This window comes from Penicillium diatomitis, assembly GCF_028827545.1.
Source record: "Penicillium diatomitis strain IBT 30728 chromosome Unknown utg000010l_segment0_segment0, whole genome shotgun sequence".
NCBI lineage: Eukaryota > Fungi > Ascomycota > Eurotiomycetes > Eurotiales > Aspergillaceae > Penicillium > Penicillium diatomitis.
The window spans coordinates 1395939-1423788 of NW_026623182.1; the positions used below are offsets into that span (position 1 = coordinate 1395939).

At 51.8% G+C, this 27850-nt stretch overlaps 8 protein-coding genes across 8 annotated transcripts; 5 read left to right on the forward strand and 3 right to left on the reverse strand.

Moving 5' to 3' along the window:
- Nucleotides 1-114: 114 nt before the first annotated feature.
- Nucleotides 115-1675, reverse strand: N7539_007498 (uncharacterized protein; the record flags this gene model as incomplete). The annotated part of the gene is made up of 2 exons (XM_056937099.1): nt 115-904; nt 1644-1675. The coding sequence occupies 2 exons, from the start codon at nt 1673-1675 to the stop codon at nt 115-117; spliced, it is 822 nt and encodes a 273-aa protein (XP_056787898.1).
- Nucleotides 1676-2810: 1135 nt separating this feature from the next.
- Nucleotides 2811-4216, reverse strand: N7539_007499 (PXA domain-containing protein; the record flags this gene model as incomplete). The annotated part of the gene is made up of 2 exons (XM_056937100.1): nt 2811-3643; nt 3706-4216. 2 exons carry the CDS (start codon nt 4214-4216, stop codon nt 2811-2813), a joined length of 1344 nt encoding a protein of 447 aa, XP_056787899.1.
- A 407-nt stretch (nt 4217-4623) lies between these two features.
- Nucleotides 4624-5919, forward strand: N7539_007500 (uridine-cytidine N-ribohydrolase; the record flags this gene model as incomplete). The annotated part of the gene is made up of 4 exons (XM_056937101.1): nt 4624-4676; nt 4743-4903; nt 4982-5298; nt 5377-5919. 4 exons carry the CDS (start codon nt 4624-4626, stop codon nt 5917-5919), a joined length of 1074 nt encoding a protein of 357 aa, XP_056787900.1.
- A 7080-nt stretch (nt 5920-12999) lies between these two features.
- N7539_007501 (uncharacterized protein) lies at nt 13000-15489 on the forward strand (the record flags this gene model as incomplete). The annotated part of the gene is made up of 3 exons (XM_056937102.1): nt 13000-14042; nt 14115-14392; nt 14492-15489. The coding sequence occupies 3 exons, from the start codon at nt 13000-13002 to the stop codon at nt 15487-15489; spliced, it is 2319 nt and encodes a 772-aa protein (XP_056787901.1).
- A 2705-nt stretch (nt 15490-18194) lies between these two features.
- N7539_007502 (uncharacterized protein) lies at nt 18195-20345 on the reverse strand (the record flags this gene model as incomplete). The annotated part of the gene is made up of 2 exons (XM_056937103.1): nt 18195-19960; nt 20321-20345. The coding sequence occupies 2 exons, from the start codon at nt 20343-20345 to the stop codon at nt 18195-18197; spliced, it is 1791 nt and encodes a 596-aa protein (XP_056787902.1).
- Nucleotides 20346-22034: 1689 nt separating this feature from the next.
- N7539_007503 (uncharacterized protein) lies at nt 22035-24179 on the forward strand (the record flags this gene model as incomplete). The annotated part of the gene is made up of 1 exon (XM_056937104.1): nt 22035-24179. One exon carries the CDS (start codon nt 22035-22037, stop codon nt 24177-24179), a length of 2145 nt encoding a protein of 714 aa, XP_056787903.1.
- An 84-nt stretch (nt 24180-24263) lies between these two features.
- Nucleotides 24264-25505, forward strand: N7539_007504 (uncharacterized protein; the record flags this gene model as incomplete). The annotated part of the gene is made up of 1 exon (XM_056937105.1): nt 24264-25505. The coding sequence occupies one exon, from the start codon at nt 24264-24266 to the stop codon at nt 25503-25505; it is 1242 nt and encodes a 413-aa protein (XP_056787904.1).
- Nucleotides 25506-26153: 648 nt separating this feature from the next.
- N7539_007505 (RTC4 family protein) lies at nt 26154-27446 on the forward strand (the record flags this gene model as incomplete). Its single annotated transcript, XM_056937106.1, has 1 exon — nt 26154-27446. One exon carries the CDS (start codon nt 26154-26156, stop codon nt 27444-27446), a length of 1293 nt encoding a protein of 430 aa, XP_056787905.1.
- Nucleotides 27447-27850: the final 404 nt, after the last annotated feature.

Consider the following 27850-nt stretch of genomic DNA (forward strand, 5'->3'; position numbering starts at 1 on the left):
TTTCGAATGGTGTGAGCATCAATTACTCTTCTATATCGATTTGATTATCTGCAAGGTTTCACCCAAATTTCATCACCCCCCCATAATCACCCAACTTTCACAAAGCCTCAAAGATCAAGCATCAGAACTTCCAGGAACATAAGCAATACCCCGATCCTCCATAATCTCTCCCACACTTCGCTCAGTAAGTTCGGGCAGAAGTCTAGCAAGCACTGTCTCGACAATCGAATAGACCAGGTGTTTGTTACAATATTCGTCGGACAAGATATCCAACCAATCTTCCTCGATAGCTTTCAACAGTTGCACTTCTTCAGAGTCATCTTTGTCCGTCTGCGTCGGAGAGAGAATCTCTGAGGTTTTCTTCTTGCTTTGATTGTCCGTGTTAGTGTCGGTGTCGCCGTCGCCGCAGGTACGAGCACTTTGAGATCCTGGGGAAACATGAACGCCGAAGAGAGTTCGTGCAACGCTGCGCGGGATCACGGCCAGTAGCGAGGTTGCGCACCTTCGCTTGATAGCAGCAATCTCCGCGGCTGACGGGCCATTCTGATTCAAATGCTCGGCGTCGGGGGTTTCTATGGTGGGGTTTGAGCCGGAAGGATCATTAGGGGATGTTTTTACGGGATGCTGTGCGGCTTGTCGTGCTTCTACTGTTCTCCCCGAAGGAGAAGGGTCGCCTGAATCTGGACGAGCGCGACTGGATCCAGGTTCGTCATTGCTGTTACTGCTGACGACGCTGTCACTCAGACTTCCAGCGGCACGGATTGGACCGCCACCCTTGCTTTGCTCTGTCGCGGAGGCGGTCAGCCCAGCTGTAGCACCTGTGATCTGTGTCGCCTGGCTTCCAGACGCCGGGGGTGGTACCCGGCTGGCTGTCTGACTCTGGGGAGCTGATGGCGAGGCTGCACTAGTACTACCGGACACGGTTGGAGTGATTGATCCCCGAGTCTTGGCCGGTGTGAGAGCAGATCGCGTCGCGATCAGGATGTTGGGCAACAGAGTGGGGGGCAAGAGGTACGTCTCAATTGTTTGCCGTAGAAATCTGCAAAGGTCAGTCTTAATGGCTCTAGATCCCGATCTGAGATAGCAAGGATAGAGCGCGGGAAACACATGAAGCAGGAAAAAGCATGGGTATGGTGAAGTGGGCACGGCGCAAGAATGGTATGATGGTCTCTCGATGGTTTGTTGCCTCTCGAATCCCCGCTTTCACAACATGAAATGATATAGAAAATCAGCGTGGCAAACATTCATCGTGAGTAATAAGTGTCCTGAGCTGGGTTCTCCGTGATGATGATCTTCATCTCGGAGAACCCATGTCGGGGCGAAGTTCTGGCACAGGTCTCAGAATGGCGCTGGCCAGATCTATGCAAATCACGATAGGCCATGGCAAGGGTTTTCTGAGCTGGGGGCGACAGCGCCGGAGGGCAGCTCAGGCCTCGTTTCCCCAGCCTACCAAAGACCGTAGAATTCCAAGGCAAATAGCCCGGCGATCAGTAGCATAAGGAAAGGGCGGAAAGTCAAAAGAATGGGAGAGGCCGATGCCACGGGCTCGACTCCTCGTCAGTCTCGTCCTAACGTGCCTGCCTGGCCCTCACACCTTTTCAGCCACGATCCCTGTTCCCATCGCTAACATCTCAGCGGCGTACCTGACGTACAACAAGCGGACCCCATGCGCCATTTCCAGTCGAATTGCCAATTCATAGCCTTGTCACCAGGTATTTTGCTGATTGGTTGGGCCGGGAATAAATCGGCTGCAGTAGTCCAGGTGGCTGAAAAGGCGGGCTGCATATGTCGCTCTTCGTGTCTATGCACGTCCGCGTGCCCGCTCAGGTCGAACCGTCAATCCGATGGTGAACCTCTCACGCCAAGTGGATTGGCGGGAGATTCCCGGTCCTCCTGGGGATTCGCTCGTGCCTTTGTCGTCCGCCGCAGTAGAGTTCCAAGGGCTTTCCAATTGCTTTGGCAGCCCCAGAACTGAGTTCGAGCAGCCCTTGCGACTTTGCCAATTCGGGCCTAACTGTTCCTTGGCCTATCTGTTCTCGGCTCTCAAGGATCCGGAACCTTGCTGAACAAAGATCAGGCCGGCTGTTAAAAGAACTAGCGATTGAGCCTAGCCATGTAGAGTTGAAAGATCCGCGCACACGAAAGAGATAGCGGCACGGAAAGGGCCGGGCCCGGACGCTGTCCAAACCAGGACAGCCAGAACAAAATAGCAACGTGAATTGCGCCCTAGGAGGGAACACACTCCAAGGAGAAAGCAAGCCTTTGCGGTTTTTCCCTGCTTTATTCCCTGGGTGCAGCGGACATCCCTGACGAGTTCCGTCGGTCGCTCGGACCTCAACAAGCTGAGCCAATCCAGCAGCCGGACAGGCTAGCAATTCGAGACGATGATAGATTACCGTACGGTCACTGTCAGGAACTCCGTATGGTAACACGGTATCGTCGGTAATGACCGGGAAATTTGAAACCATCAACGCTCAGACCATCTGAAGGCGTGATAAGCGGGATCAAGTGATCGTTGCAGTATGCGGGTCAAAGTGCAGGCGATCAATCATCCCACATTGACATGCGCAAGAGCCATCCACTTGGGGTCTCATTTTTGGCGAGTCATAGATCCCACCGGTCTCTCTACTGAGAGAGATTTGAGCAGCAAGAAAGAGGCCAAAGCTCTGAGGGTTGCAATGATGGAAACAGCCCGTGATGGGAGTGGGGAGACGAGGTCAAACCAGAGTGGCCATGGGATGTGGATAGAACGGGGGAAGGTCCGTATACGCGATGCGGTGGGTTGAAATGCGCAATAATGAATCAAGGACTCACCTGTCTAGTATCCCGTCTGATTTCCCAATCCTTCCTGGACCCGCCAGAGTCATATGTCGGGCAAGGGCAAGTATTCCAGAAAGCCAAGGCAGCCGTGATGGGATACAAAGAACCTGCGAGAGCATGGAGTACAAGCGATAATCGAGAACCGGGATCTTAGTCGTAGCACCTTCTGACGACCAGGTATGCAGACCCTCCGCGTGAGAGACATACGACGTTGCAGCAGGAATAGAGACGCTGCCATCGCGAGACGCTGCCTTCTTGGAGCCCGATGCAACCTGGAACAAACCAGTCACCACGAAACGCAAGCCAAGGTAGACAAGGTAGATGTTTTGAAGGATAGACCATAGCCATACAGCTGTGCGCGACTGACGGTTGTCGTCGGTCTTGGCTGGGGCATCTTCATCGTGTAATAGACCAAATTTGTCAAGCTGACTGGCGCCAACATCTGTGGGAGAGTTGGAACCTTTGGATGCCTCCCGACGTTGTCCTGCGTCTGCAGCTTTCCCTATGATTTCCCACAGGAACCATCCCTGGCAAACTCTGGCACCAATTTGTTTCCCCAGTATCAAATCCGACACGATGTCGCCCACAAGATACCGAAGACTACTATTTCCCAGGTCTTCAGTAGGTAGAAGAACTGCCAGAGTTCCATTTGCCAGTAACCTCCGATACACGGCCTCGTTTTCCGCTTGGGCAGTGACCGTGTCAGGATCTGTAGGGTCCGGGATTGGGAGCAGACCAGGATGAGGGTTCAACTCGTGATACAGCGCTCGACGTGACGTTGGAAGACCTGATAGACTTGAGCCCTCCTTCGAGAGGCGATACGCTGCACACAATCATTGCCTAGTCAGCAACATCATACTCGGTGACAGATCTATCGGTTCTTACAGCGTATGTGAAATTCCACCAAAGCAGGGATCTCATCCAAGAACAGCTGCGTCACATCGACCTGGCGAATCCGCTGTTCCAGAGCTCGAGTGCAGTGTGCAATGACTTGAAGGACTTCATTGACAAGCGCTTGGTCGGAGGTGATCTTTGAATACCATGTGTAGACAAAATCTCTAATTATCACCGCAAGGATTGCATAAAGTTGATGGTCAACCTCATTAGAACTCGTGAGGGGAGGGAGGACCTCTTCTGCTGGCTGCGGAGAAGATGCGCCATGTCCGCTACTAGTCTGAGGGTAGAGCACTCGGCGGATCAAGTCGCCGGTAGACTTCTCTTTGACGGAGTCCTGCGTATCTTCTCGGCTGGACAGTCGTTGCACACGTAGTTGCGGTGACGATCGGACCAAGGGAGATGCTGGGGAGAGCAGTGTACTCGACTGAGTGCTCGAAGTTGTTGGTCCAGTCTTAAGTTGTGAGACTGGCTGCAGGCCGGGTCGCAAAGGGTCTTTCATGGCATCTCGGAAAGGGGCTCAGCCCTCGCAGATCGTTTTGCCCAGCGTTTTCGCAACGCGTGAACGTTGCTCTGCTTGACGATGGGTGAATCGCGATTGTCGCGATGCGTTAGCTGCGGAGATGGCGACCCATTGTTTCCGAGTCGAGCATGTAGGGCTTAGGGCTAGCTGATAAAGCTCTTATCACGATGCGGGGATGATGGAGACATGGTTCGTATGCCCCGTGCTACCATTATTGAGAAACCACTCCTAGTTGTCAATTTCATTCGGAAGTGACGCAGGACGATGTTCAACCAAAGTGAATTGTTCAAGATACCGCTCTGGCTGGACTGCGACCCAGGCAAGTCTTAAATCCTTGAACCAGTGGGATTCTGCGAGTTCTAATTTTTCTCCTTGCACAGGCCACGATGTATGTTAAAATCATTCTCACGTCTGGTAGTAAATTATGCCACAAGGGCGAGTTTGTTGAGTTGGAAGTTTAGGATGCCTTTGCAATTTTGCTAGCGGCGCACCACCCGTCTCTTAGGTTGCTGGGAATTACCACTATTCACGGTAACGCATCTCTCGAGAATACAACTTATAATGCGCGGAGTATTCTGGAAGCTATAGGGCGTCCAGATATTCCAGTCTACCCTGGAAGTCCCAAGCCTTTTTCAAGACCTGCTTTGCACGCTCCCGATATTCATGGTAAGACAAAATTCTCCTCGCATACAAATGAGCTACTTCTCAAGGCTCGTCTCTCTCTCTCTCTCTGACTGAGTGTAGGCGAGTCTGGCTTGGACGGCACGGATCTGCTACCAAAACCCTCGGTTGCCCCGATAACCGACGAGAATCCCATCTTGGCAATGAGAAATGCGCTCCTGGCGCAACCCAAGGGAACCCCTTGGGTAGTTGCAACTGGAACTTTGACCAATGTCGCGCTTTTGTTTGCCACTTTCCCTGAACTTGTAGACCACATTCAGGGTCTGAGTATCATGGGAGGTGCCATTGGTGGTGGCTTCACGGATGCGCCCATGAGCAGATTACCTGGGGAGCAGTCTCGTATTGGAAACGTCACGCCATGGGCTGAGTTCAATATATACGTGCGTTCGATTTCTTCGGATACACCATCTCAAGACTGAGGGAACTTTGACTAATGATTTCGAGTTACTTGTGTGAAGTGTGATCCGGAATCATCAGAGTCAATCTTTAGTAACCCTGCTCTGGCAGCCAAGACCACAATGGCAGCTTTGGACTTGACCCATCAAGTTCTTGCGACTGAGACGGTTCAAACACGAATCTTACACGGTGGAAAGGACTCTTCTGACACACCTACAATCATCCGACAGATCCTGCATGCCCTTCTTACATTCTTTGCTGCAACATATGAGCAGGTCTTTGGTCTTGCAACCGGACCTCCATTGCATGATCCATTGGCTGTAGCGGTCATTCTGTCGACGCTGAATCCAAACTTTGCGTCGAAATACCCATTGGAGGCGTTGAACTTTGACGACCGAGGCGGCGAGCGATTTTCTGTTCACATTGTGACAGATGGACAGCATGGCAAGGATGTTTCGATCACTGGGCAGTTGGGTCGCTCAATTGCGACCTCAGTCCCTGGCTCGGGCGTCACCATCCCTAGAGGTGTTGACTTGGATGCATTTTGGAAGTTGATCTTGGACTGCTTGCAACTGGCTGACGAGTGTAATTCGAGACGTCAGTGATTTCGAGGAACAAGGTTTTCTCTCACCCGACTATGTACCTAGACTCATCAATACCTATAGATCAATCGTGTACACTGTACAGTCATCCGTTCTCCTGCACTACATATAATTGATCAAGAGTTCTCATTGTCGAGCACATTGAGCGAATGCTGAAGACATGCCTGCAGCCTGCTAGCTTTGGTGGCGAGGTGCATTCCGTACCGGACCGATAGAACCTGCGAGGACGATGGAGATTGACCAAGGCCTAGTGGTGTTCATAGGCTCGCGCGTTGTCTCAATTTCCAGGTTACTATTGGGGGCCAGCCATTATCGGAGGATTAGACGGGTAATGACGACGTTCGTCGCGAGAGGAAAAAAAAAGATGTGCAATGCTCCCTCAAACCGGAATCGAGCCGGTGACCTTTCGGTTACATGATAATCCATTACAGCCGAACGTGATATCCAACTACACCATCGAGGGTTGAGATTGCGAAAGACACCATCGTTTTCGGGTCTATAAAGTAATCAGTTGTAACATCGTCAAATGATTTTGGCATCTATATCAAATCAATGTCAAGCCAAAGATAGCTCTTCAACCACCTTGACCAGGAATTTAAGTAAGTCTTCAACATCTATTAATATTCAGCCAAAATTTACATGCAGAGCGCTCGATCATGCCATCATTATACATTTCCAGCGTGGCAGCAGCTTGATTTTCAACTAGTCGTCTGTTCTCCCTGGAGTCGACTTGGACTATGGTGGAGCTGCCTGAAATTGGGCCCGCTCACTTATCGGCAAGGATTGGCGAATGTTTGCTAAACAAGTACACAGAAAGTACAGAATATTTTTGTGTCACTTCGCTCCATGGGCCATGCTGTCAGTGCCACATGTGTCCACGCTGACTTGAGGTTGGCTTTAGCCTAGTATAGCATTTGAGCTACGGCAACGGGAATCTCGACCTCAATCTGTGCTCCTGGCTTGACAACGAAATCTTCAAAAAAGTAATGCTCCCTCGAACCGGAATCGAGCCGGTGACCTTTCGGTTACATGATAGTCCATTACAGCCGAACGTGATATCCAACTACACCATCGAGGGTTTGATTACAGCAGCTTACGTTGGATTTGATTCTCAACAAGCAGAGCAGCCCCCGTAAACACGCCAAGATCTCACTCTCAGCATAATTCCCATACTTTGATTGGTCAGTTGGGCGGTATAGCACCGTGAAGGTCAGGTGACAGTCCCCAGGAGCCTCTTCAGCCCCCATTGCGCTAACCAACTTCGCGCTGGCGCCGATTTTCTTGCCCTTTGATTGGTGATAAGGGCCCTTTGCAGTCTGTATGATCCGCAGCGTCATTCATGCAATGCCGTTTAGTACCTTCACCGGTGCCCTAATCTACCCACCTACTTCTATACCCGCTACATAATGAACCTCAACACCATCGCCATTTGGAACCTCGACATACTAGCCTTCACATACGTATTAAATACTTCACACAGGGGATGGATTGCGCTGCGATGTTTGAATCCGAGTGTAAGGTCGGTAGACGGGCCCTCGTTCACAGGGTAGGACCTTGGAAGCTAGTACTTGGAAGGATGTCAGCTCCAGCAACGGAACTCCAACGATTGCCCCCCACGGATTTACGCGGATATAGCTGCATTCCATCTGGAGAATTTGGCAGTGGCAATCTGTGCTGCAAGTCATGCTAGCCTAAGCTTCCGGGCAAAACTCACCTATCTGAGCGATCAAGGTAGATGGGCTGAACAACACAAATTAGTGCCTTGCTCCATGTCGCATCAGGTGTTTACTAGTCAGATATTGAGTGTGTCAATCCAAATAGACAGAGCTAAGCTTGATCCTCGCCGTGATACTCTCGCCTATGATAGTGGCCGTCGGTGACGCAACGAACAAGAATGAACGCAAGAATCAAGTCGCGTCGCGAAATGAAGGACGGCCATGGAGAAGCATCAGATGATCTTGACGAAATCAATATGAAGAATCTGTTGTATGCTGCGCGTTCGACTACTGAAACGGATCTACCTCGTGAGTTTCATGTTGAAGCAATCACCCAGGTCAAAGCAACTCGAAGGGAGGTCAAAGTGTCAAAAAGGAAATAAGATGGATCATTAAGGCCCCGGGGCGATCAGCTTCATTAACGGACCACAGCTCTGTACGCATCAGAGTAATACTAACTCAAACCAGCATAATGTGGCATCCTCGTGGGCCCAGAAAGAAATCCATACACATCTGGATTCTGGACTGTATACCTAGGAAGAACTACACATGGAATACATCAACACAGTAGTAAGTTAGTAACACACACATATTGATATTAGTTTACATTAAAATGCCATGCTTTGCGCGGTGGGTGCCTCGTTGACACAAAAGTCAAATAGCCACTGGTCTGTTAATGAGGCTCACCGGAGGAAAGAGTGTACAACTGCACAGGAGAGGCTTCTACGCTAGTGCTAGGAGGCAGTTTGTATCAAGGGATCATTCTCCACTTGGTGACCAGGCTAGAGCAGGCCGGGTAGTTGCAGTGGTCCAAGTATGAGGATCATTTCCAAGCTCTTATTTCACGGGTACCTCAGGAAGTTGGTCAGGCACAGTCGTGCGGGACTCGTTCGGAGGTGGCATGATCAAAGTTTGTTCTCGGTCTTACCGAGCCCAAAAGAACGGGTGTCAGGCTGTCAGCTGCAAAAGTCAAGCGGAAAGACCGGGATTTGCGGGTAACTCGCGGCAAGTGACGGGCCAACGCCAGGGCGCTCGCGGCGGAGTTTGACAGACCGGTCCGGCGTGTGCAAGCCAGACTACATCATCGTCGTATCATTGTATCTCCGGTCCTGAAACGCTCCGGGGTCGAGGACGGTTCAGGGTTGGATCGCCCGTAACTTGGAACACTACGAGAACGCAGTACGCATAATGCACAACGCAGTACGCACCGCTCAAGGCAGGCAACTCGACGATATGTCCGAGATACGGAATTTCTGAAATGAAGCCCATCTCTGCACCCATAGGCATGCAGTGCAGGTGGACGAGAGACCCGTTCCCGCGGGACCAGGTAGCGTTTCCGAGGATGCACACTTCCAGTTGACATCGGCTATGCAACAGACGATAGCATGTGAAAGCTGTCAACCAGATGCCTGCTTAGACTTTCCGAAGAGGTCGGGTGTTAGGAATTGATTGCCAAGGTCTCCACAACACGTCCTGCATGACAAGAGGGACAAGAGCGACGAGACCGATCTGTGTGGAACCGGGAATTGTAGGGCGTGCGCCGATCTGATTCTCCATCCCTTTGCTCTGATGAACAATGATTTGCCTGCGTTTCAGGCAATGAATATCCTCTGAGCCACCCAAGGTTCTCTTGGCGGATCGATCAAACCCGTGGATCCATAGACACCCTTCCCGAAAGGCCGCCTATTGCCCACCCGGCAAAGCCCCATGAGCATCAACCTCGACCTCTGTCCTGGTAGGGAGATATGATTGTCATTCTTTTGCTCCAGGAAAGACCAAAAAGTAGGTGACTGGATCCGCCCTGGTCTTGTGAGATCGGGGTGGGATCGAAGACAATCGCAAGGTTGTCTGATGCTTAGTAGTATACTAGGCATCCAAGGCATTTCAGTGGACTCCCGCAATTTTTTCTGGTGGTGCCAACCCAAGTGGACAAGGTTGTCATCTGGAAATGCAGGCAACAAGGTAAACAACTCCCAGCTACGCCTATGAAGCAATCCATTCGCGACCAGACATATGATTTCCCTCACCTGCGGACAGTCTGGGAAGCCAAGAGGAGGTGACCATCCATCTCCGTTCGCAATGCGCCTCTTATTCGCCCGCTTGCCATTTAGGGTTCGTCTCCACCGAACAACCCAATAAAGCGTGGGATTGTGCGGTGGAAATGGGGCGTTGACAGAGGAACAACAAACAGGTGAAGTCCACGAGGTGATGCTGTACAGTTGACATGATAACTCTGTCTTGGACCTTACTAACCGAACATGGATGACTGGAGACTCTAACAGAGTCCTTGAGGCGACGGGAGAGTTCGCTGCTGCATTTGGCCAAGGCCTGACCCTGACTTAGGATACCAAAAGGTCCGACTTGCTCAAGAATCATGCGACCGCACAGCTAAAAAGCCTCTGCTGTTGATTTATCAGTGCACTGAAATGGTTGCATGCCGGGTTATGCACCACCGAGCCGGTGGGAGCTTTCAAGCCGATTTGGTCACGAGCATCAAGTGAACGCCGGCGCGAGGCGGTCGACGGCGATGCTCGATAAAGTCAGGGTCAAGTGGATACTTCCAGATCTCCCAGGCTCCGAACTGGACCTGGAATTTCCAGTCTCGCACTGGGGTTCGTCGGATCCTTCCAGTTCACGTCTAGGCTAAGTACAGTATCTGAGTACACACGCTCATCAGGGTCAACCGCATCAGATGACCGGTGTAGGGCTAGACGCCGATGAGTCCTGTTCAACCTCTCGGAGAACAGCTCCCTGCTGTGTGCATGAGACGCAGAAGGCTCCTCTCTTCAGCAGAGGCAGATGAGTCTGGCTTTCATCATGAGGACGAGGCTTCCAGCGGGGCGAATTCTTTGCTGAGTTTGCTCAACCCTTGTTCGGATTCCGTCAACGGTTCACTCCGCCCATGAGCGACGCATCCAGGACAATATCCATCTGCGCACTCCACGGAGGCCAATGACCAATGGAAGTGGAATCCACCTCTCCCACCTTTGCGAGTCCCATGTGTTGGCATTTGACAGGCCGAACAATCAAAGTGGATCAGAGCCGCCGGATTAATATCACTCATCGACGCAGGACCTGGAAGCTGCAAGCAAAGGGAAGGGAGACGACAAAAGAAATAAGAGACGAGAAAGTGGGGGAGGATACAATGGAAACCAACCAAGTGAGAAGTGACATGTTGATGAAACGACCTTTACAATCCCACGGCGAGACTTGTTCCATCAGAGTCCTCACTTCGGCCGATCACATCCCGAAGAGGATGACGTGCGTCAAGCTGTCTCGTGTCGAGTCGATTCGCCTCTGGATATCACTGAAAGACACACGAGAACTTGGCCATGTGAGCGTCTCGTCTTTACGGACATCGAGGTGCTCCTGATGTGATGAAACTGCACGTCTGCGTGTCTTTCAAACCGAGACCACCCGCTGCCTGGGCCAAGACTACGGGAATCGTTTGTTCAAAGTGGATAGATGGGATCCAGTCAACATCTGAGGTGGCTTACCTTTGCGCCAGTCTTGACGGACATGAAACTCATGGAAAATGTCTTTTCCAGAGACCGGAGGACCGTGGAGCCTCAATCCTTAGGTAGGGCGGCGATTCCAAAAGTAGTATGAGCCTGAGGAACCTTTACCAAGTTAACAGAGCTACTACTCTTCCACTAGTAGGGCGCATTACCGGTACTGGTAGGGGCTGGGATAACGACCTGTGTGCAACTGTGCATCGGTGCATCCTGCCGTGATGTTCTCGAGCTCGTGCTTTCGAGAACAACCTTACCTGCCTAGCAATCATGCAATTTTCCATAAGATACGCATGTCCTTCCACACGAGGGAAATCTCGTCGTATGCCGATGATATCCTTGGTGTTACTGTTGTACCAAACCCAGCGCTCGTCCACGATATGATCGGGAGTCGAACATTATTTATTGCTTCCAAATTTTCCGAATCTGCCTCATCGGAGCACAGGAACGAATCGAGACAGCGGTAATTCCAACACCCTAGACAATAGCATTATTCTTGACATTAATATTCTTCTCGACCTTGGTCTTTCCAACTGCCTCTTTTTTTTGGCGTGGCTCCTTTCTCCCGGTTGGGATTGTTCTGATTTGGGATTTCGGTTTGGGTGTAAATCTCCGCCTGTTCTCCTTTTCGGTTTAAGCTTTGGCCCTGAAGCAACGCTCCCTTTGGGGGTCCATTCGGGTTGCGTCTGTTAGTGCGGTTCTGCGCTTTTGCTCTCCACCACGGAGGCCCACACCCGCACATGAGCACATGCGACCCGAACTCCCCCCCAAAAAAGCCCACCGTGTCTGCCAGTCTGGCCCTCTTCGCCTTCACTCTCCACCCCCCCACTTACCAACTCATCATCTCACGACTCACGACTCTGACCTCTCAATTCTCTACTCACCAGCTCTGGATTCCCACATCCCCACTTGTGGCTCCCATCCGTCCAGAGACCAGAGACCAGAGACCAGAGACGATCGAACTGATTGATTCGCAAAGTTGCCAACAAAGGCCACCCATCACTGGACGGATCGGTCGTTTCGAATGTCATTTGTTATTCTTAGACGCGCCATCTCCAGTCTCCAGTAGCCTGTCCCTCGAGGTGTTTGGCGGCCCCGCTCTCTCGCGAGCCAGTAACCACATTCGTCGGGCAAATCCGTGTGAGCCTGGGGCCGGTGGACTCAAAATCAGTTCGAGATCTGCGAGCCAGTGGCACAGTTGCAATGGGTCCATGATCGCTTGTGAAGATTGCCCGTCGATCGACGCTGAGGTTGTGCCCGATAGTTCCTCAAGGTGACCGAGCAAAAAAGAGAGAGAGAGAGAGAGAGAGAGAGAGAGAGAGAAATAGACAGAGAGAGTGTGTGTATCTGTTAGTCTCTAATCTCTGTGTGTGAGATGAGAGATACGATACATTCGTGGATTGTCGAAAACGGCCCCCATGTTCACTTTCCATGCACAGCAACCCAGTCACAGTTGCCTTTCTTCATTAGACGAGTCCAACTGGACCAGGTGCAGAACAACCGGTACCTTTTCGAACCCTTGATGCAAGGTGCTTCTCGATCACCTGTGCAGACTTTTGTGTCCACTCCCTGTCAGCGTTGACCACCTCGATTGGTCGTTACGGAATCAAGATTCCGTAGCCACACGATCATTGTCAACGGCGCAACTAGTCTCTTGTGTTTGAATTCTGGTGAACCGGTCGATCCTTATCGATTTGACGCGGCTACTTACAGGTATACTCGCACACACCCACATCCACGCCCACGCCCACCACAGTCAGTGACCTCGGGTCCTCCTGTCGTTCGGACGCGGTCAAGGAGAAAAGAAAGTTTTTGTTGATTGGAGAAACCGCAGCAGGGCAAGGAAAGACCCAAATATGTCAGAGACCCCCAGCACACCCCAAGGCGAAGCGAGTTCGACGCAGCCTCTGCCACCGCAGCAACTCAATCGCTCCTGTGAATCATGCCGCAGCCTCAAAGTGCGATGTTTGCCAAACCCCTCCACGCCAAATCAATGCCAACGATGTGCAAAGAGCAAAAAGGCATGTGTCTTCGTTGCACCGCAACGGCGGCGGCCGCGCAAGAGAACCGATTCGAGAGTGGCTCAACTGGAGAAAGAGATGCGCATGATGCGTTCGCTGCTCAAGGATCGGATTCGTGAAGAGAGTGAGCCGGAGTCGCCCGACGGCAGCGAGGGCTCGCTGGACGAGTCGGGTGAAATGGATGTTCACGATCTGAGTTCAATGCCCGAAGCCCCAGCGAGCGCCACGGGCTCAGGCAAGTACATGGACTTTTCGCCCGACTTGGGAAATGCGACAAACGCACTGGTCAACCCTCGTGGACTTTCAACCACCCCATCCTTGTCAGGCTTGCATCTGAATCACCCAGTGGAGAACCAGCAGGCGCCATCGAACGACGTGGTCGACCGTGGAGTGATTTCACCGGATGACGCGGAGCAACTAGTGGCCTTTTTCATTCACGAGCTGGCATCCTTCTTTCCATTGGTGGTTTTGCCGCAAGACACCACAGCAGCGCAATTGCGACAGAACAAGCCTGTGCTATTTCTCTCGGTGATATCGGCGGCCGCAATCTCTGTAGACGCGGGGTTGGCCGGGGTCCTGAATCGTGAGATGGTTCGATTGTATGCGGAGCGGTTTTTCATCGACGGCGAAAAATCACTGGAACTGGTGCAATCGCTGCTCATCATGATTATCTTCTACTTCCCGCCTGCGTCGCCTCTGAAATTGCAGTATTATCAATATACGCATATTGCTTCCACGATGGCTTTGGAGATTGGATTGGCCACGAAAAGGCGTGTCTCGAAGAAGCGGTCGGATCGGCAAAGTCGAAACGATCCACACGACGAGCTCATGGCCGAACAGGCTCGGGCGGTGCTGGGCTGTTACCATCTAAGCTCGACGTGAGTTCCTCAAAAGGCGGAAGCTATCTCCTTGTACTGTATCATCTTGACTGACCCCCCGTGTGATTTCAGGGTGGCAATGAAAACTCGCCGACCCAATCTCCTTCAATTCAACGACTGGATGAGCGAGTGTGTTCAACAACTAGGGCGTTCGCCGCATTGGGCAGACCAACATCTAGCTGTATGGTTTGAGTTGCAACGGATCACCGATGAGGCCATGTCTTCATTCGGTTTAGACGACACGAGTGCATCCTCGCCGCTGACAGAATCCCGGGTTCAAGCCGTCCTGCGATGGTTCGACAAACGAATGGAGGGATGGAGAAAGAGCACCCCTGATGACATGCTCACAGGTGAGAATTTTGACATTCTTCCCCGCCGGCCGTAACGGAACGAGAGATGCCCAAGCACTGTGCGACCAGACTGTCTGACAACAAAATTTCCACGAGCAGTTCCCATGATCCTCGAGTATCGGTCTGCCGTGGTAGCCATGTATGAACTTGGTGTGGGAGAAGGCTACCGGGATCCGGAGTCGATCAAGAACCGATATTTTGTGCTTCCTCCTCTCGACAGAAGTGATGGCGATCGGTCACCGGGATCGCAACTGAGTGCGATCCGGATAGACATAACCGTGAAGTGGATGGTTGCTGCCCAGGAATTGCTTGACGCCATCCTAACCTGCAGCGTGGAAACAATGCGCAGGATGCCCAACCTCACATATACTCGGTTTGGAACGGCAATGACAGCATTGCTCAAAATCCATTTCTCGGTACGGACAGGCGCTCTCGGCGAGGTGGTCACTTCAGAGTCGGTAAACGTGGGCTATTATCTTGACGCAATCACACATAAATTGGGCGAGGCGAGCAGGGGTGGAAAATATAAGATACCCAGTCGATGGTATCAAGTGATCGCGGTCAGAGGTCGTGACTGGTTCGAACGGCTGGAGAAGCGATACGCTGGGGGTGCGTTCCACGAGACCGAATCTGCGACTGCGTCACAAGGTCCGCCAGCGAGTAATAGAACAACGAGTCTGGCAGGTCAACTGCCAGGATCACAAGAGGCACCCATGCACCTCGGTCATTCGATCACGCCATCGGGTCCGGAGTCTTATGGGCTGATGCACGGTATGCCGCTCATGGGGCCGCCTGGCACGGAGCAGATACGCGAGGAATATATGGCAGTCCATAGCGGCACGGGAATGTGGCCGATGGACGGAGGACAGGGACACGGCCAAAGCGGGCCTGGTCAGGGCCAGTTCTATACAGCACTTCCTCCGGGCTACCACCCAGCTCCTCCTGCACATAGCGGAACAGTGTCCCCTCAAGTCGGGTACGAGCCGCAACGAATGCACCATCCTGTTGGAGGCCCGATGCACAACACCGGCATGGAATTGGATGGATGGCTCCCAGATGGGAGCATCTTCGGCATGCCTCCGTTGCCGGAGTTTTGATATTCCAATTGAATGCAGGTTTCAATCCGTGGTCAGCACGCAGTTCATGGAAACAGTCTCACTTTGAGGTCTCCAGACTTTCGAAGAAATCAATGAAATGAGTGAAGGCGAAAGGGCGATTCAATTCAAGATCTCTCTGTTGTGCAGCCTTCAGCCAGAGTCTCAATAAGACGATTTGCACAGGTTCGGAATTAGAGGGATATAATGAGGGTGACGGAGAAAGTGAAGAAGAAAACGTGGAAGAAAAAGCAGAAAAGCAATCTTACCAAAAAGGACATGATTCATGAGGAAATGGATCGGATCCACTGTGACAGTCCGACGATCAAACATTGGCCTGCACCATGATAGACGGACATTGACCGAGGAAGCCCATAAAGTCTGATTGAAGGAAGAGTCAACGCGTATCGGAGCACCGCAAGCGCTTGTAAATACACCAAAGTATTTTAGACGGTGGTAAACTAAAAAAAATTAAAATTGAGAAAAAAACACTCGTTCGCCCAGGGAGGTTCCAAGCTTTGAAGACCGTCAGACGGGAGTCGAATAGAACCCGAGCCTGATTCAAGCAGAGAGTTATCACAGAGGGTGTGGAGTCGACTTCTGACAAGAAACGCTCAGATCACGTCCAGTCAAAGGCAACATCATTCAGCATCTACTTCCGAGTTCCGACGTATAGCCCGTCCATACAGTAGGTACTAGGTAGTGGTACTAGGTAATTCGGACATGAAGATCTGCAACTTTGCTAGTCCAAGTGGTGCTGCTGGTCATCGACAAATATCCGCCGGAAGATCGGTCCACTTGGAAATTCCGCCTCGTTGAGAAATTCATGCTTTGGTAGGCGGGCACCGGGACGATCGTCGAGTCCGACTGAGTAGTTTGTCCCTTGGTCCTCGCAACTGCACTTTGAGCTGCGGTGGCCCGTCCTGGGCAGTTGGGTGGTTAGTCACGGACGGAAGAAGAAATAACCTTTCCGTCCGGCTAAAATGGACCTGATCAATATTGAATGATGGGGATATTCAATCAGCCGGCGGTGGATCTGGGAAAAAAAAGCAAAGACCCTCTGCCAATGGGGATTCGTCTTGCCCATTTTGTGCAGGTATAAAAATGTCTTGACGGTGCATTAAAATACTTTACGGCATTGGACAATCGATTGGATTGTGAGGTTCTGGACGGAGTTGAGTCCAACAACGTGCTCGGAGGGACGGAGTACGCGGAAGTAGACAAATTTACAGAGTAAGATCTCAAGGATGCATGAACAAGTACCTGTGATCAAGGGAATCAAAAGCAACAGAGGTAGACATCCCCCACAGCAATGCCAGACAACCCCAAGAGCATCGCTGCTTAAGCAAAGATATTGAATAAGACCCGACCGCGAGATCATTAGATCAGTGTGTACTACACAGTACATAGCACATATTTACATACTATGTAGTATGTAGTATGTAACTTACTATGTAGTACAGAGTATCTGCAACTTCAGGGCTGGCCTGCAGACGGGATTTCCTCCGTCTTACCAAAAATTTAATTCAGAAGAGGAATGCATGCGCCCGACTACAAAAGGGCGCCAGGCCACGGGCCCTCTAGTCGCTTTGGCTTTCGGTCTCACAACCTAAGCGTGAGACTTTGTCCTGATTTGAGTTTCCGTTGCCTCGTGCAGGGTTGTGTCAAGTTCTCAACCGTGCGGTTATTCGATGTTTGACCGTCGTCGTGGCGGGAGTGGTTGTTGTTGTAGTAGTGTACATGTCATGGATGCATGCTCGTGTTCAACCCGCAGTGTGGCTGAGATTTAACTTGCCCTACCGTGGACTCGACAATACGAAAATTGGCTGAGGAATTGAGAATTGATCATTTCCCATGAAAATGAAAGGCCAAATAATCTACAGCGACAGCTAGCGCACGGAACGAACTGGATCAAAGTAGACCTCGCCCGGGGTAATTACGGACTGGACTCATATGTACCTGAGGTAGGTCGGGTTCACATATGCTGCGAGCAGAAGATTGCAGCGGGTTCATGCCGCTCGTATAGCATCACCTCGCAAGCTCCGGCTTGATTCGTGTAGGTGTTTTGGCTGGCGCTGCCGAAGATGTACTGACATGGACCTACGAGGAACGGGATCAAGGTCCTATCTGACAAGTCAGAATACTACCTAGCTCATTGAAGAAATTTTTATCGGAGATATTAAGATTAGCGAGGACAAAGTCACCGGAAAACAGGCCGAGTATTTTATCAGGCGCAGTTGATTTGTTACCTATGTGAGGAAGGAGAAGGCTTAGTAGGTACGAGGTAGTTATGCACTATGTACTCAAGGTGCATTTTGCGGTGGATCCAGGTGCTTGTTGATCGTTAGACCGTTGCAGTGCAGAACTTGTAGTATATCCGGAAGCTTAGCTCTGAGGAGCAAGGGTATCCACGCCGCGATTACCTAGGATAGCTGTACCAGGATGGCGAAATCTCGCGCACGACCTTGGAAGGTGATACTATATCTTAAGTAGGCCTTGGGAAGACTTCTTTCGACGGGAACGATGATGCATGGGGATGGATGTCTTGGATCGCAACTTCTAATTCAGTGGAGAATCAATTGCGGTGAAAAGTCAAATTATTAAAAGAGACATCAAAAGTCCATCATAGCACAAGCCAAGGATGATCCATGACGAGACAGCTCAGGGAGTCGGTCTTTCAAGGCCGACTGCTCAAATTCATGAAAGACTCATAATAATGAAAACGCTTCTAGGGCATCCATAAACCCTGCAATTGCGCCTATGCCAACCAACCCTCGAGTCGCGCTACGAGTGATTTCCTTGTGTCGCTCCCTTGCCTCCTCTTTGGATGATTTGCGATGCGACCGTGGCGCGGAGCGAGGCGGCGAAGATCGGAATCGAACAGTGGGTTCTGGTGACGAGGTGGACAGTGTGGTAGGGTGAGCGCGTGGTTGTAATAGATTGGGATTGAAGTTCTGCTGGTTCGCTGTCCAAGGGGTATCGTATGGACTCGGCGGGGTAGGTCTCGGTGAAGGCATGCGCATGTTGCCCACAGATGAATTGGGCTGGACTGTTGGTATAGCTCGCGGTGTAGCTCTGCTAAAGTCCGGCGGTGGAAAATAGCGAGATGATTGAGTGGGCGGTCTGGACAGGTTTTGAGGAGGAACCGGCGTGCGAGGCGTCGATTGAGCCGGTGGCTGAGCCGGTGGATAGCCCCCGCTCCATGATGGGGGCCCACGATCAGATGCGGTGCTTGGGGGGTACTTGGAGGCTGTACTCGGATCCTGGATAGTGGTTTTCCTCTTGGAAGGCTGCTTCCGAGAGGCTCTTTGCTCATCATCGTCGCTGTAACCGATGCTCCGAGGTTCCTCAGAGAGACCTTTTCGACGATAGGATTGATGATCCTCCGGATCACTTTCAACGTGGGCCTGATAATCAGCGTACTGTCGACGTAGTTTGGCCGCTCGTTCTCGGGCTTCTTGTGAATGCGGCTTCCGCCAGTCGTGTGTGGTGCCCTCCAAGTAGTAACCCTGATAGTGATGACCATCCCAGCCTGAACCGTCTGAATCTTCGTCTTCGCCATCGGACGAGATGTAGGCGCGCGATGAACTGTGTCTGGAATGATTTGACGACGCTTCTTTGACCTGATCCATGAAGCCTGGGTGTAAGTTGGGAACCCAGTCGACCAACAACTGATTCATGGCGCACTCTGAGAGCTGAACCATGTCTTTGGGCGATCGCTCCAAATTCGCCAGGCTTTTGTCACTGTCGCCGAATGTCACTGGTGTCAGCTTGTTCGGATTTGAACCTTGAGCTGCCGAAAGTAATGGTCCCATGGTCAAGGACGCATCGGAGGCATAATTTGCCATGATCTTTCGATTAATGGGATCGTTTGCAGCGTCAATGGCCTCTTGAGCCACAAGATCCCACAGTCGATCGAGGCGTTTCAGGGACCAGTATCGGACAATGATCATATTCTGCGTCTCAGCTTTCTCCTGGGAGATGACATCGTTTGCTGCAGATGGCATAGGTATCCGACTCATCGCATTTCTCGTTGACTGTAATGTCGCCCCTAGTTGCAGGACGCGGCTCATCACAATCAGGCTCAATTTGAGAGATTCCAAATGGGCAAGCAGGTAAGTGACATGTTGTTTCCGAAAGCACCACTTCAACCTTTCTTGCACTGGAATCTGTCTCAAGTCCTCATTGGTGTCTGTGCCTTGCAGTTTGTCCAGCATGTGCTCAATCTCCAAAAACACTCGCTGTCCCTGGTTGGCAATTTCCTGCGCTTTTGCCATTGCGTCCGCGGTGTGGTCGAGATCGATTCCTTCCAGGAGCTGTCCATGCTGCTTGATGGTTAAAGCGAACAAAGATATGCCCTTTGCGATACTGTGGATTTCGATCCTCGATTGCGCCAACTGACAAGCAGCTGCATTGAGAAGCAAGGAAAGTCGAAATCCAGCGCCCGCTACTCGGATCAGAGAGGCCTCCGGACCTACCCAATAAGGTTATTTGAGTTCTACCAAGTCGTCGGCTGCTTGCCGGCGAGCTCAGCCAAGCATGAGAGAGTGTTTTGACTCACCATGAGACATTTCCAAGCGCACCTCAGTAAATCCTCCGAACCTTGATCTGGTTGACAAAGAATCTTACTGACTAGTGAGAGACCGGTTCCTGAAATCGAAAGCGCAACCAGGGGTGAGAGATAGACGAAGTGAGGAGAGAGCAGTGTTTTGCGGGAGCGTCTTAGTCGCCACATCAGTATTTAATGAACGTGAAGTCAGAGCCCCATGATGGCCTATCGGAGCAACTCTGGACGAATCCGACCCCCGCCCACCTTGTTCTTGGAGCCTCATACCTCGCGGCAGGTTGCAGCGCGACATCACTACATTTGGTAGAGACATATGCATGTCAAGTGACTCCATCCTCGGCCGAGCGCCTCTGAAGTCCACCCCGCATGACGCCATGGCGGGAAGTACGAAGATCGGCTGTGTCAACCTGGGTATGACCGTATGAGGCCTTGGCCTTGAAGACACACGCACACAGAAGGGTTCAAATCAAACGAGTTCCTATCATTCACTCGCTCAGGGCTGGTGCGATGATCGCAGTGGCGCTGGATGAAAGGGAGCAAGCGGTCGGCTGGTTTTACCAGTCCAGTGCTCAGGATCATGAATGAATGCAAGTCGAACTTTAAGGTTGATGTATATCAGCCGCAGCTCAACCTTCCAGACAAACAGTTTCAGACTCACAGATAAGCAACCATCAAACAACTTTTTTTTTCTCTCGTCTTTTCAGATAAGCACTGCCCGCATGACGGATAAACTGCCAGACCAGTTGCGCCCATCCACGAGCTCCGGGGATGTTATCCCAGGGCTGAGGCTCTTCAGTGCTCTTGTTGCGCCGTCGTAGAGAGGTGAAGCTTCGCCTCGAACTGATGTGATTGAAAGCCACCCGATCCTACAAGACCGAGAGAAAAGTCATCATGAAAGGTGTACTCGATCTATGATCAAGCGAATCATGGTTATGCGCACATTATCAGAGAGGGAGGACTTCAATAACCTTCACCAGTCACAAGTGAGGCTCTTCACCCAATGCTGGTATAGCCAGTTCAACCGATGAAACTTTCTCTCTTTTCGCGGACCATTGACGGTCCTGCCTCTGGAATGTTGTCCAGCCTGATGATTCTCAGAAATGCCACTCTGACCGCGGTCGGTCAAATTGCGCACAGCTTGAAGCTTTTGAAGAGTCTGAAAATGCCTGGTTTGTGGTCTCATGACCAGCGGGTTTCACATGATTCATGACTGTGAGTGTGAGAGGATCACAATGAATTGAAAATTTGATAGATAGACACATCTCCACCGGACACCGAGGCAAAGTCTCTGAATGGAATTGAAATCTCCAGTCTCATCGCTCGTATGTTTAGCTTCGCTGTCAGATTCAATCCAGCATGGCCCAGACGGTAAGCCGATTGAATTTGAGTGAGATGAGACCTCAACATTCCTGGTGACCGCATCTTCCGCTTTCAGGGACCGATTATTGTATCGTGGACAGCCAGAACCCGGTGCTGCAGTGCTTTTTGACATTTCATGACAGGAAATAAAACACAGGTCTATCCCCTTGGTTGATGACCAAACTCTACCGAGCCCCTTGATCTCCGATTATTATCCTTTGACCCGAGGAGAAACACTTAAAAGTCTCACAGCGGTAGCACCAGGTAGTACCAGGCAGTCCGCACTCTTTTGCGGGCAGTTGAAAGTCACTCCCGCCCCCGCCGCATAACTCCCTTTCAACGGGTCGCCGACCATCTCTTTCTTTCCCCAATCGACAGTCTGCAGTCGTGCGGATCTATTTCCCCAGTCCGATGACCACCATTTGAGCTCACTTTCATCGGAATCTGGGGAACGCCAGAGAGCTGACGACTGTGTTGAGCGCGCATCAGTTGTTGCATGCTGCATGGACAAGCTCCCCTGGTCGCCGGGCGATGAACAGCGGACTCCACATCGAAGACAACGGACAACTCTCACATAGAGGTGCAGCATTCCAGATTCGGAGCAACAATTGCCGCAGTGAACATGCCCTCGAAAGGTCAAGCTATCGGTGGCAATGATGCTCAGGCCGTTTCGTCGCCAACTACCTCCTCAGCGACATCCCCAGCCCCGGTCACGCGGACATCATCTCGAGCAGCCGGGCCGGAGAATAAATCAATAAAGTCGCAGGAAAGAGTGGAGGAAGAGACGACCGCGCAGGGTCTAGCACCGCAGCCATTAAATGCTGTCGAAGAAGTTGACGACTTTGGTTTGCCAATTCGGTCACGCCCAAGAACTCCTCGAACCCCAGCAACTCTTCCCGAAGACGCCAGGGACTCAACAAGTCCCGGTTCCCTCGACCACCCCACATCAGAGCAGACTGGAGCAAGTGATACGGGTGTTATAGATCGCAATGGCAACAATGACCAGGCCGGCCAGCAGGCTGAGGTCAGATCTGTCGAAGTAAGGCCTGACGCAGGGTCAATCCAGGATTCTTCCCCTATCAAAGACCAGCCGCAATCCATCGCTGCCGACAAGCAGCCTCCTACACGAGACGCTGATCCGCCACCACCGTATGCGAAAAACGCACAGCCATCGGAATGGTCGCATCAATCAACCGCCCTGTCTCATAAACCAGTGGTCGCACAGGAGGAGGAGGAAGAGGACGAGGATGAGTGGAAGGAGATGCCAGCCTTAGGAGAGATGGACTATTACGATGATTATGGGAGACTCATCGCTCGGGGTGCACAGGGAGCAGAGGAGGACGACAACGCAGTGTATAGCGGCCTTGGCGGTGCAGGAAAAGGATACACACGGGTGCAGCTGGACGAAGACGCGCAATCTGCGAACAGCATGGATGAAGACACCAGCTACCTCTTCCGCGACGCAGCTGGTAACTCTGCGGGCTTCGTGGGGGAAGAGTTGCGCGACACCATGAGTCAACTCCAGGCTACAAAGGACTTTCTGAATGAGACTCAGAAAATTGCCTACGTCGGCGTGGTTCGTCTGGTGATTCACGAGATGAATATGGAATTCAGCAAGTTACCCACAACCAAGGGATCACGTAAGGTGGTTGCGAAAGCTCAAGATGCGCTGAGGAAGTGGGGTCAAATGATGATGGGTCGCTTGTACATGCACATGGATATCAACTCGGCAGAACAGATCATGATTGAGCAACTCGCCGAACATGGTGTACAACCGGGAGATCTTATACGACCACTGATGTCCAACGCACGCGTTAAGAACCCAATGGCCAAAGAAGACGTCACTACATCCCGTTCGTCGCTGTCATCACCCACGCCAGGGAATGAACATCGACCTCGCGAATCAACTGCCAGTGGTTTATCTGGTCCAGACTCTCCTCCCGCATACGAGGCCCATGTGGATGACCAGGCGGTTCCCGAAGTTCACACTCCGTCTCACTTGCCTTCAACGGAAAAGATCGACATTGATCTTCGATGGACTGTTCTCTGTGACCTCTTCCTCCTTCTCATCGCGGATGCGGCCTACGATGCTCGGTCCCGCGCACTGCTAGAGAGAGTGGGCGCGGTGATGGACATTACCTGGCTGCAAATTTCGCGATTCGAGAAGCGTGTGACGGATGCGCTGGAGATGCAGGAGCAGGCCGAAAAGGAAACTTGGGATGAGTCTGACCATATGGAAAAGCGTCGCAAGGCCAATCTCACATCAAAGTACATGATTATGGGTCTGGCGACGGTAGGAGGGGGTCTCGTCATCGGTCTCTCGGCTGGACTCTTAGCTCCTGTTATTGGAGCTGGACTGGCTGCCGGATTGACCACTGTAGGTCTCTCAGGCACAAGCGCTTTCCTGGGAGGGGTTGGCGGCACTGCCCTCATTGCGTCGGGAGCCACTATCGGTGGAAGTGCAATCGGCATGAAAGCTTCAGATCGCCGCACTGGAGCGGTTCAAACCTTCGAATACCGACCCCTTCATAATAACAAAAAGCTCAACCTGATCGTGACCGTCTCTGGCTGGATGACTGGCAAAGTTGACGATGTTCGCTTGCCCTACAGTACGGTTGATCCTATCATGGGCGATCTGTACTCCGTGCTTTGGGAACCCGAGATGTTGCGCAGCATGGGTGACACCATCAACATCCTTGCCACAGAGGTAATTGACCACTTCTTAGTTTTCCCTCTGCCTTTGACGAGCCTAATCCTGCTGATTTGACATTGGGCTGACCCGTGTGTCCGTCTTTAGGCACTTACTCAAGGCCTTCAACAAGTACTAGGAAGCACCATCTTGATGGCCCTAATGGCCTCCATCCAATTACCTCTTGTCCTCACAAAGCTCGCTTATCTCATCGATAACCCTTGGAATGTGTCACTTGCACGTGCCAATGCGGCTGGTTTAGTTTTGGCGGACTCTCTGCAAGATCGCAATCTTGGAAATCGCCCTGTCACCTTACTCGGGTTCTCTTTGGGGGCGCGTGTCATCTTCTCCTGTTTGAAGGAGCTCGCCTCCAAAGGCGCACACGGCCTGATTCAAAATGTATATCTCTTTGGGTCTCCAGTTGTTGCCAGCAAGGATGAATATCTTAAGGCTCGCAGCGTGATCTCTGGTCGCTTCGTGAACGGATACTCCAAGAACGATTGGATTCTGGGTTATCTGTTCCGTGCCACGAGCGGTGGCATTATGCGCGTTTCTGGACTCGCCCCCATTGAGGGGATTCCGGGCTTGGAGAACGTTGACCTCACGGACACGGTCAATGGGCACATGGATTACCGCGCGGCCATGCCTCGAATTCTACGCAGGGTTGGGTGGGAAGTCCTGGACGATGAATTTGCGGAAATTGAGGACCCGGACCCGGACAATCATGCTGAGAGACAACGGGAATTGATTCGTGAGATTGACGAGGCCCGCCGAACTGCCGAGCAAAAGCCCGAGAAGAAACGTTTTGGTCTGTTCAAGCGCGGGAAAATGGCCGAGAAAAAGACTTGGGAAACATATGATGTCAATCGGAGCGCCGCAGGGCAGCAGCACTCGGCTGACCCTGTCAGTGCTCCTGGATCTGTACTGTTCGATATCGAAGCTATCCGTGCCGAACTGGCCTCCGAGGCGATCGAGGTCAAGCAGCTTGAGTCGACGCTTCCTCCGATGAAACTAGATTTGAATCGCTCATTGGATGCTTCTCCCAGTCAAAGCGTGACATCGCTGGGAAAGGACCCCTCACCCAAGGGCTCTATGCCTCCACCACTCCCTCGCACAGTCTCGGAGCCGATTCCAACAGGCAGCCGCTCCGCTCGCACTACATCTTATGACGACCACTCCAATGATCACGACTCCACTCAAATGACCTTTGACACCTCTTTTCACGACTCTTCGAAGCGTTCAGCAGATCCTCCGTCCCGCCCGAGCTTGCGTACTTCTGCCACCGTGGCCGCGGGAATTGGCGCCACTGCTGTAGGGGCCATAGCGATGGAACCGAATGCTTGGGCTGATCATGATCATGACTCTTACCATGAAGAGAGCGAAATTTCCATGACCTTTGAGTAAAGAATCGATGACGGGTCGTGGTCTCTGCATTTTGGAAGGCTTATCATCTGATTTCTAGGAGTGTTTTACGCTGTGCATGGCTGTATGCATCACGAGGAGTAGAAGCGTGTACTTTACTGTATAAAGCATTCAAATCACTAATCGCATGGGATACTTTTTACATTTTGCTAATACAAAGACTGGCTTTCTAATTTGTACAAATTGATCAATTATCGAAACCCAACAATCCTACAGGTGACGTACATAGCTGAATCCATATGTAACACTAACTCGTAGGAGCTTTCGCTTTCGTCGGTCATGCAGGTTCTCTTCCTTGCGTATCACACGTCCTCCGCTGCTAGTCTCATCTCCGCAGTCCGCGCTGCGGGGCGCACACACCCTTTGTCACCGCGTGTCACGCGTGTTCCCCTCACAAGCACCATCCTTACTCCCGCTTCTCTCGCCGCAGTCCGAGAGCTGAGGTTCCTCGTGGAGCTATTGAACTAGGCCGGTACCTTGGGCGACTCGGTGCTATTCAGAAATATCCACGCGCCAGCGCCGCATCGACTCGGTCCGACCCTTGTCCGCTCCCTTGACAGCTCGCCCTACCACGGCATCACCTTCGCTCAAAAGCCCCCCGGCTGCTGGTCATTTTGCAACCGTCGGAGAATGCAGGCTCCCCACAGGAAGCTCGACTCGAGTTATCGAGCGGCTGCTGGACTGACAAGACGTGTTAATCTTGGTCGGCACCTACTGTCAACCTATAATAAGCCGAAAGAGAACGAGCCTGTGGTGAAAACCGAAACAACCAAAACAGTGACACAAGAGCTGAGTCTTTCGAGCGATGGGGAGGAATTGAGCGAACTCAGCTCCGCAGATATGCCCTCGGAACCTGAATTTGACTTGCCGGCGACTCGCAAAATCAAGACCACGGCGCAATATGCAGCGTCGCCAGAATCCAGCCCATCGCATCATGAAGAGAATCAGTTGAGAGTCACTCAGGAGCCTGCAATTGACGATGAGCCCATTTCCACCGAGGAAGAAGCTAGCGATCAGGATTCCGACTTTCAAAGCTCGAAGAAAAGACCAGCACTTGAATCCTACGAGGAGAAAAAGCGCACAGGGAAGGGTAGAAATCCGAGGAAAGAGAGCGATGACGAATCTCCCATCTTTTCGTCATGGTCGTCTCAGAGATCCAAACGCGCGAAGCCCAATACTTACGGGTCCGTCAATATTCGAGTCCCCAAGTACGTCAAGCGGCCATCTCTAAGCCCTGAGTCGGGCTCGTCAGGAACGGAAGCCTCGACCTCCAAAATCGCCCAGAAGCGCACCGACAAACAGTCGGGTATCTCCTCGAATGGCGGTATGTTGGCTTCGAAGAAAGTCAAGTCTCCGTCATCCGGGCTAGCAGGATCGTCTCCTGCATCCAAAAAATCCACGACCGTTCCTATCGACACCAATCCTTACTCCTCTCATGCCGCCTCCTCTTTCAAGGAGCCTCTTTCCATTGACTTGGATGAGGACGAGTCGGGATTTTCATCCCTCACTTCTCCGCCAAGCTCTGTAGCTTCCGAGCCCGATGAGCCACGTCAAGCACTCTGTCCGATGTGCAAGAAAGAGGTCGATCCTCAACTGCTTGAGCTGTTCTTGGCTCAACCGAAACAGCGTGTCCGGGAGCAAGAGCGATTTTGCGCCTCCCACCAGCAGGGCACGGTTGAGAAGGAATGGGAAGCAAATGGACTTCCGACTATCAGCTGGGACAGTTTCGACCAGCGACTTCAAAAGCACTTCCCTTCGCTCGAAAAGTTGCTTGTTCCAGACTGTACATCATATTACCGAAATATCTTGGAGGAGGCTTTGAAGACCGGCAAAGCCCAAAATTTCCGTCTGACCCTTTCGGGGGATGGCCTTGAGACCATCTCGTGCGGTTATTACGGGACAAAGGGCTCCGGCAAGATGTAAGATGATCTGAGTCACTCGCACCCCTTTCTCTGACGTGACGGCAGAACTCACTAACCTCCGAACAGGCTGCAAGCGCTCACCGATCGATTTGCTGTGAAACTCCGCAGACTGGCCACGTCCGATCGCATCGTGAAGCAAGCAGGCGTAGTTGGCTATGCCCAGTCAGTCTTAGTTCCTGAGCTTGCTGTTTGCCTCGTCAAAGAGGATATGGGTGTGAGCGACGATACTGCTCGCCAAATTCTACGTGAGAGTATTGCACTCGGCGAGAAGATGAATCCTGCAACTGATGATGACATTCCTATACCCGATGACCCTGCGGCATCCTTTGAAGATGACAATTGACGAAGATCGTCACTTTTCTCACGTCTAGCGATCTTTCCTTTTGTTTTTTATCTTTATTTTTT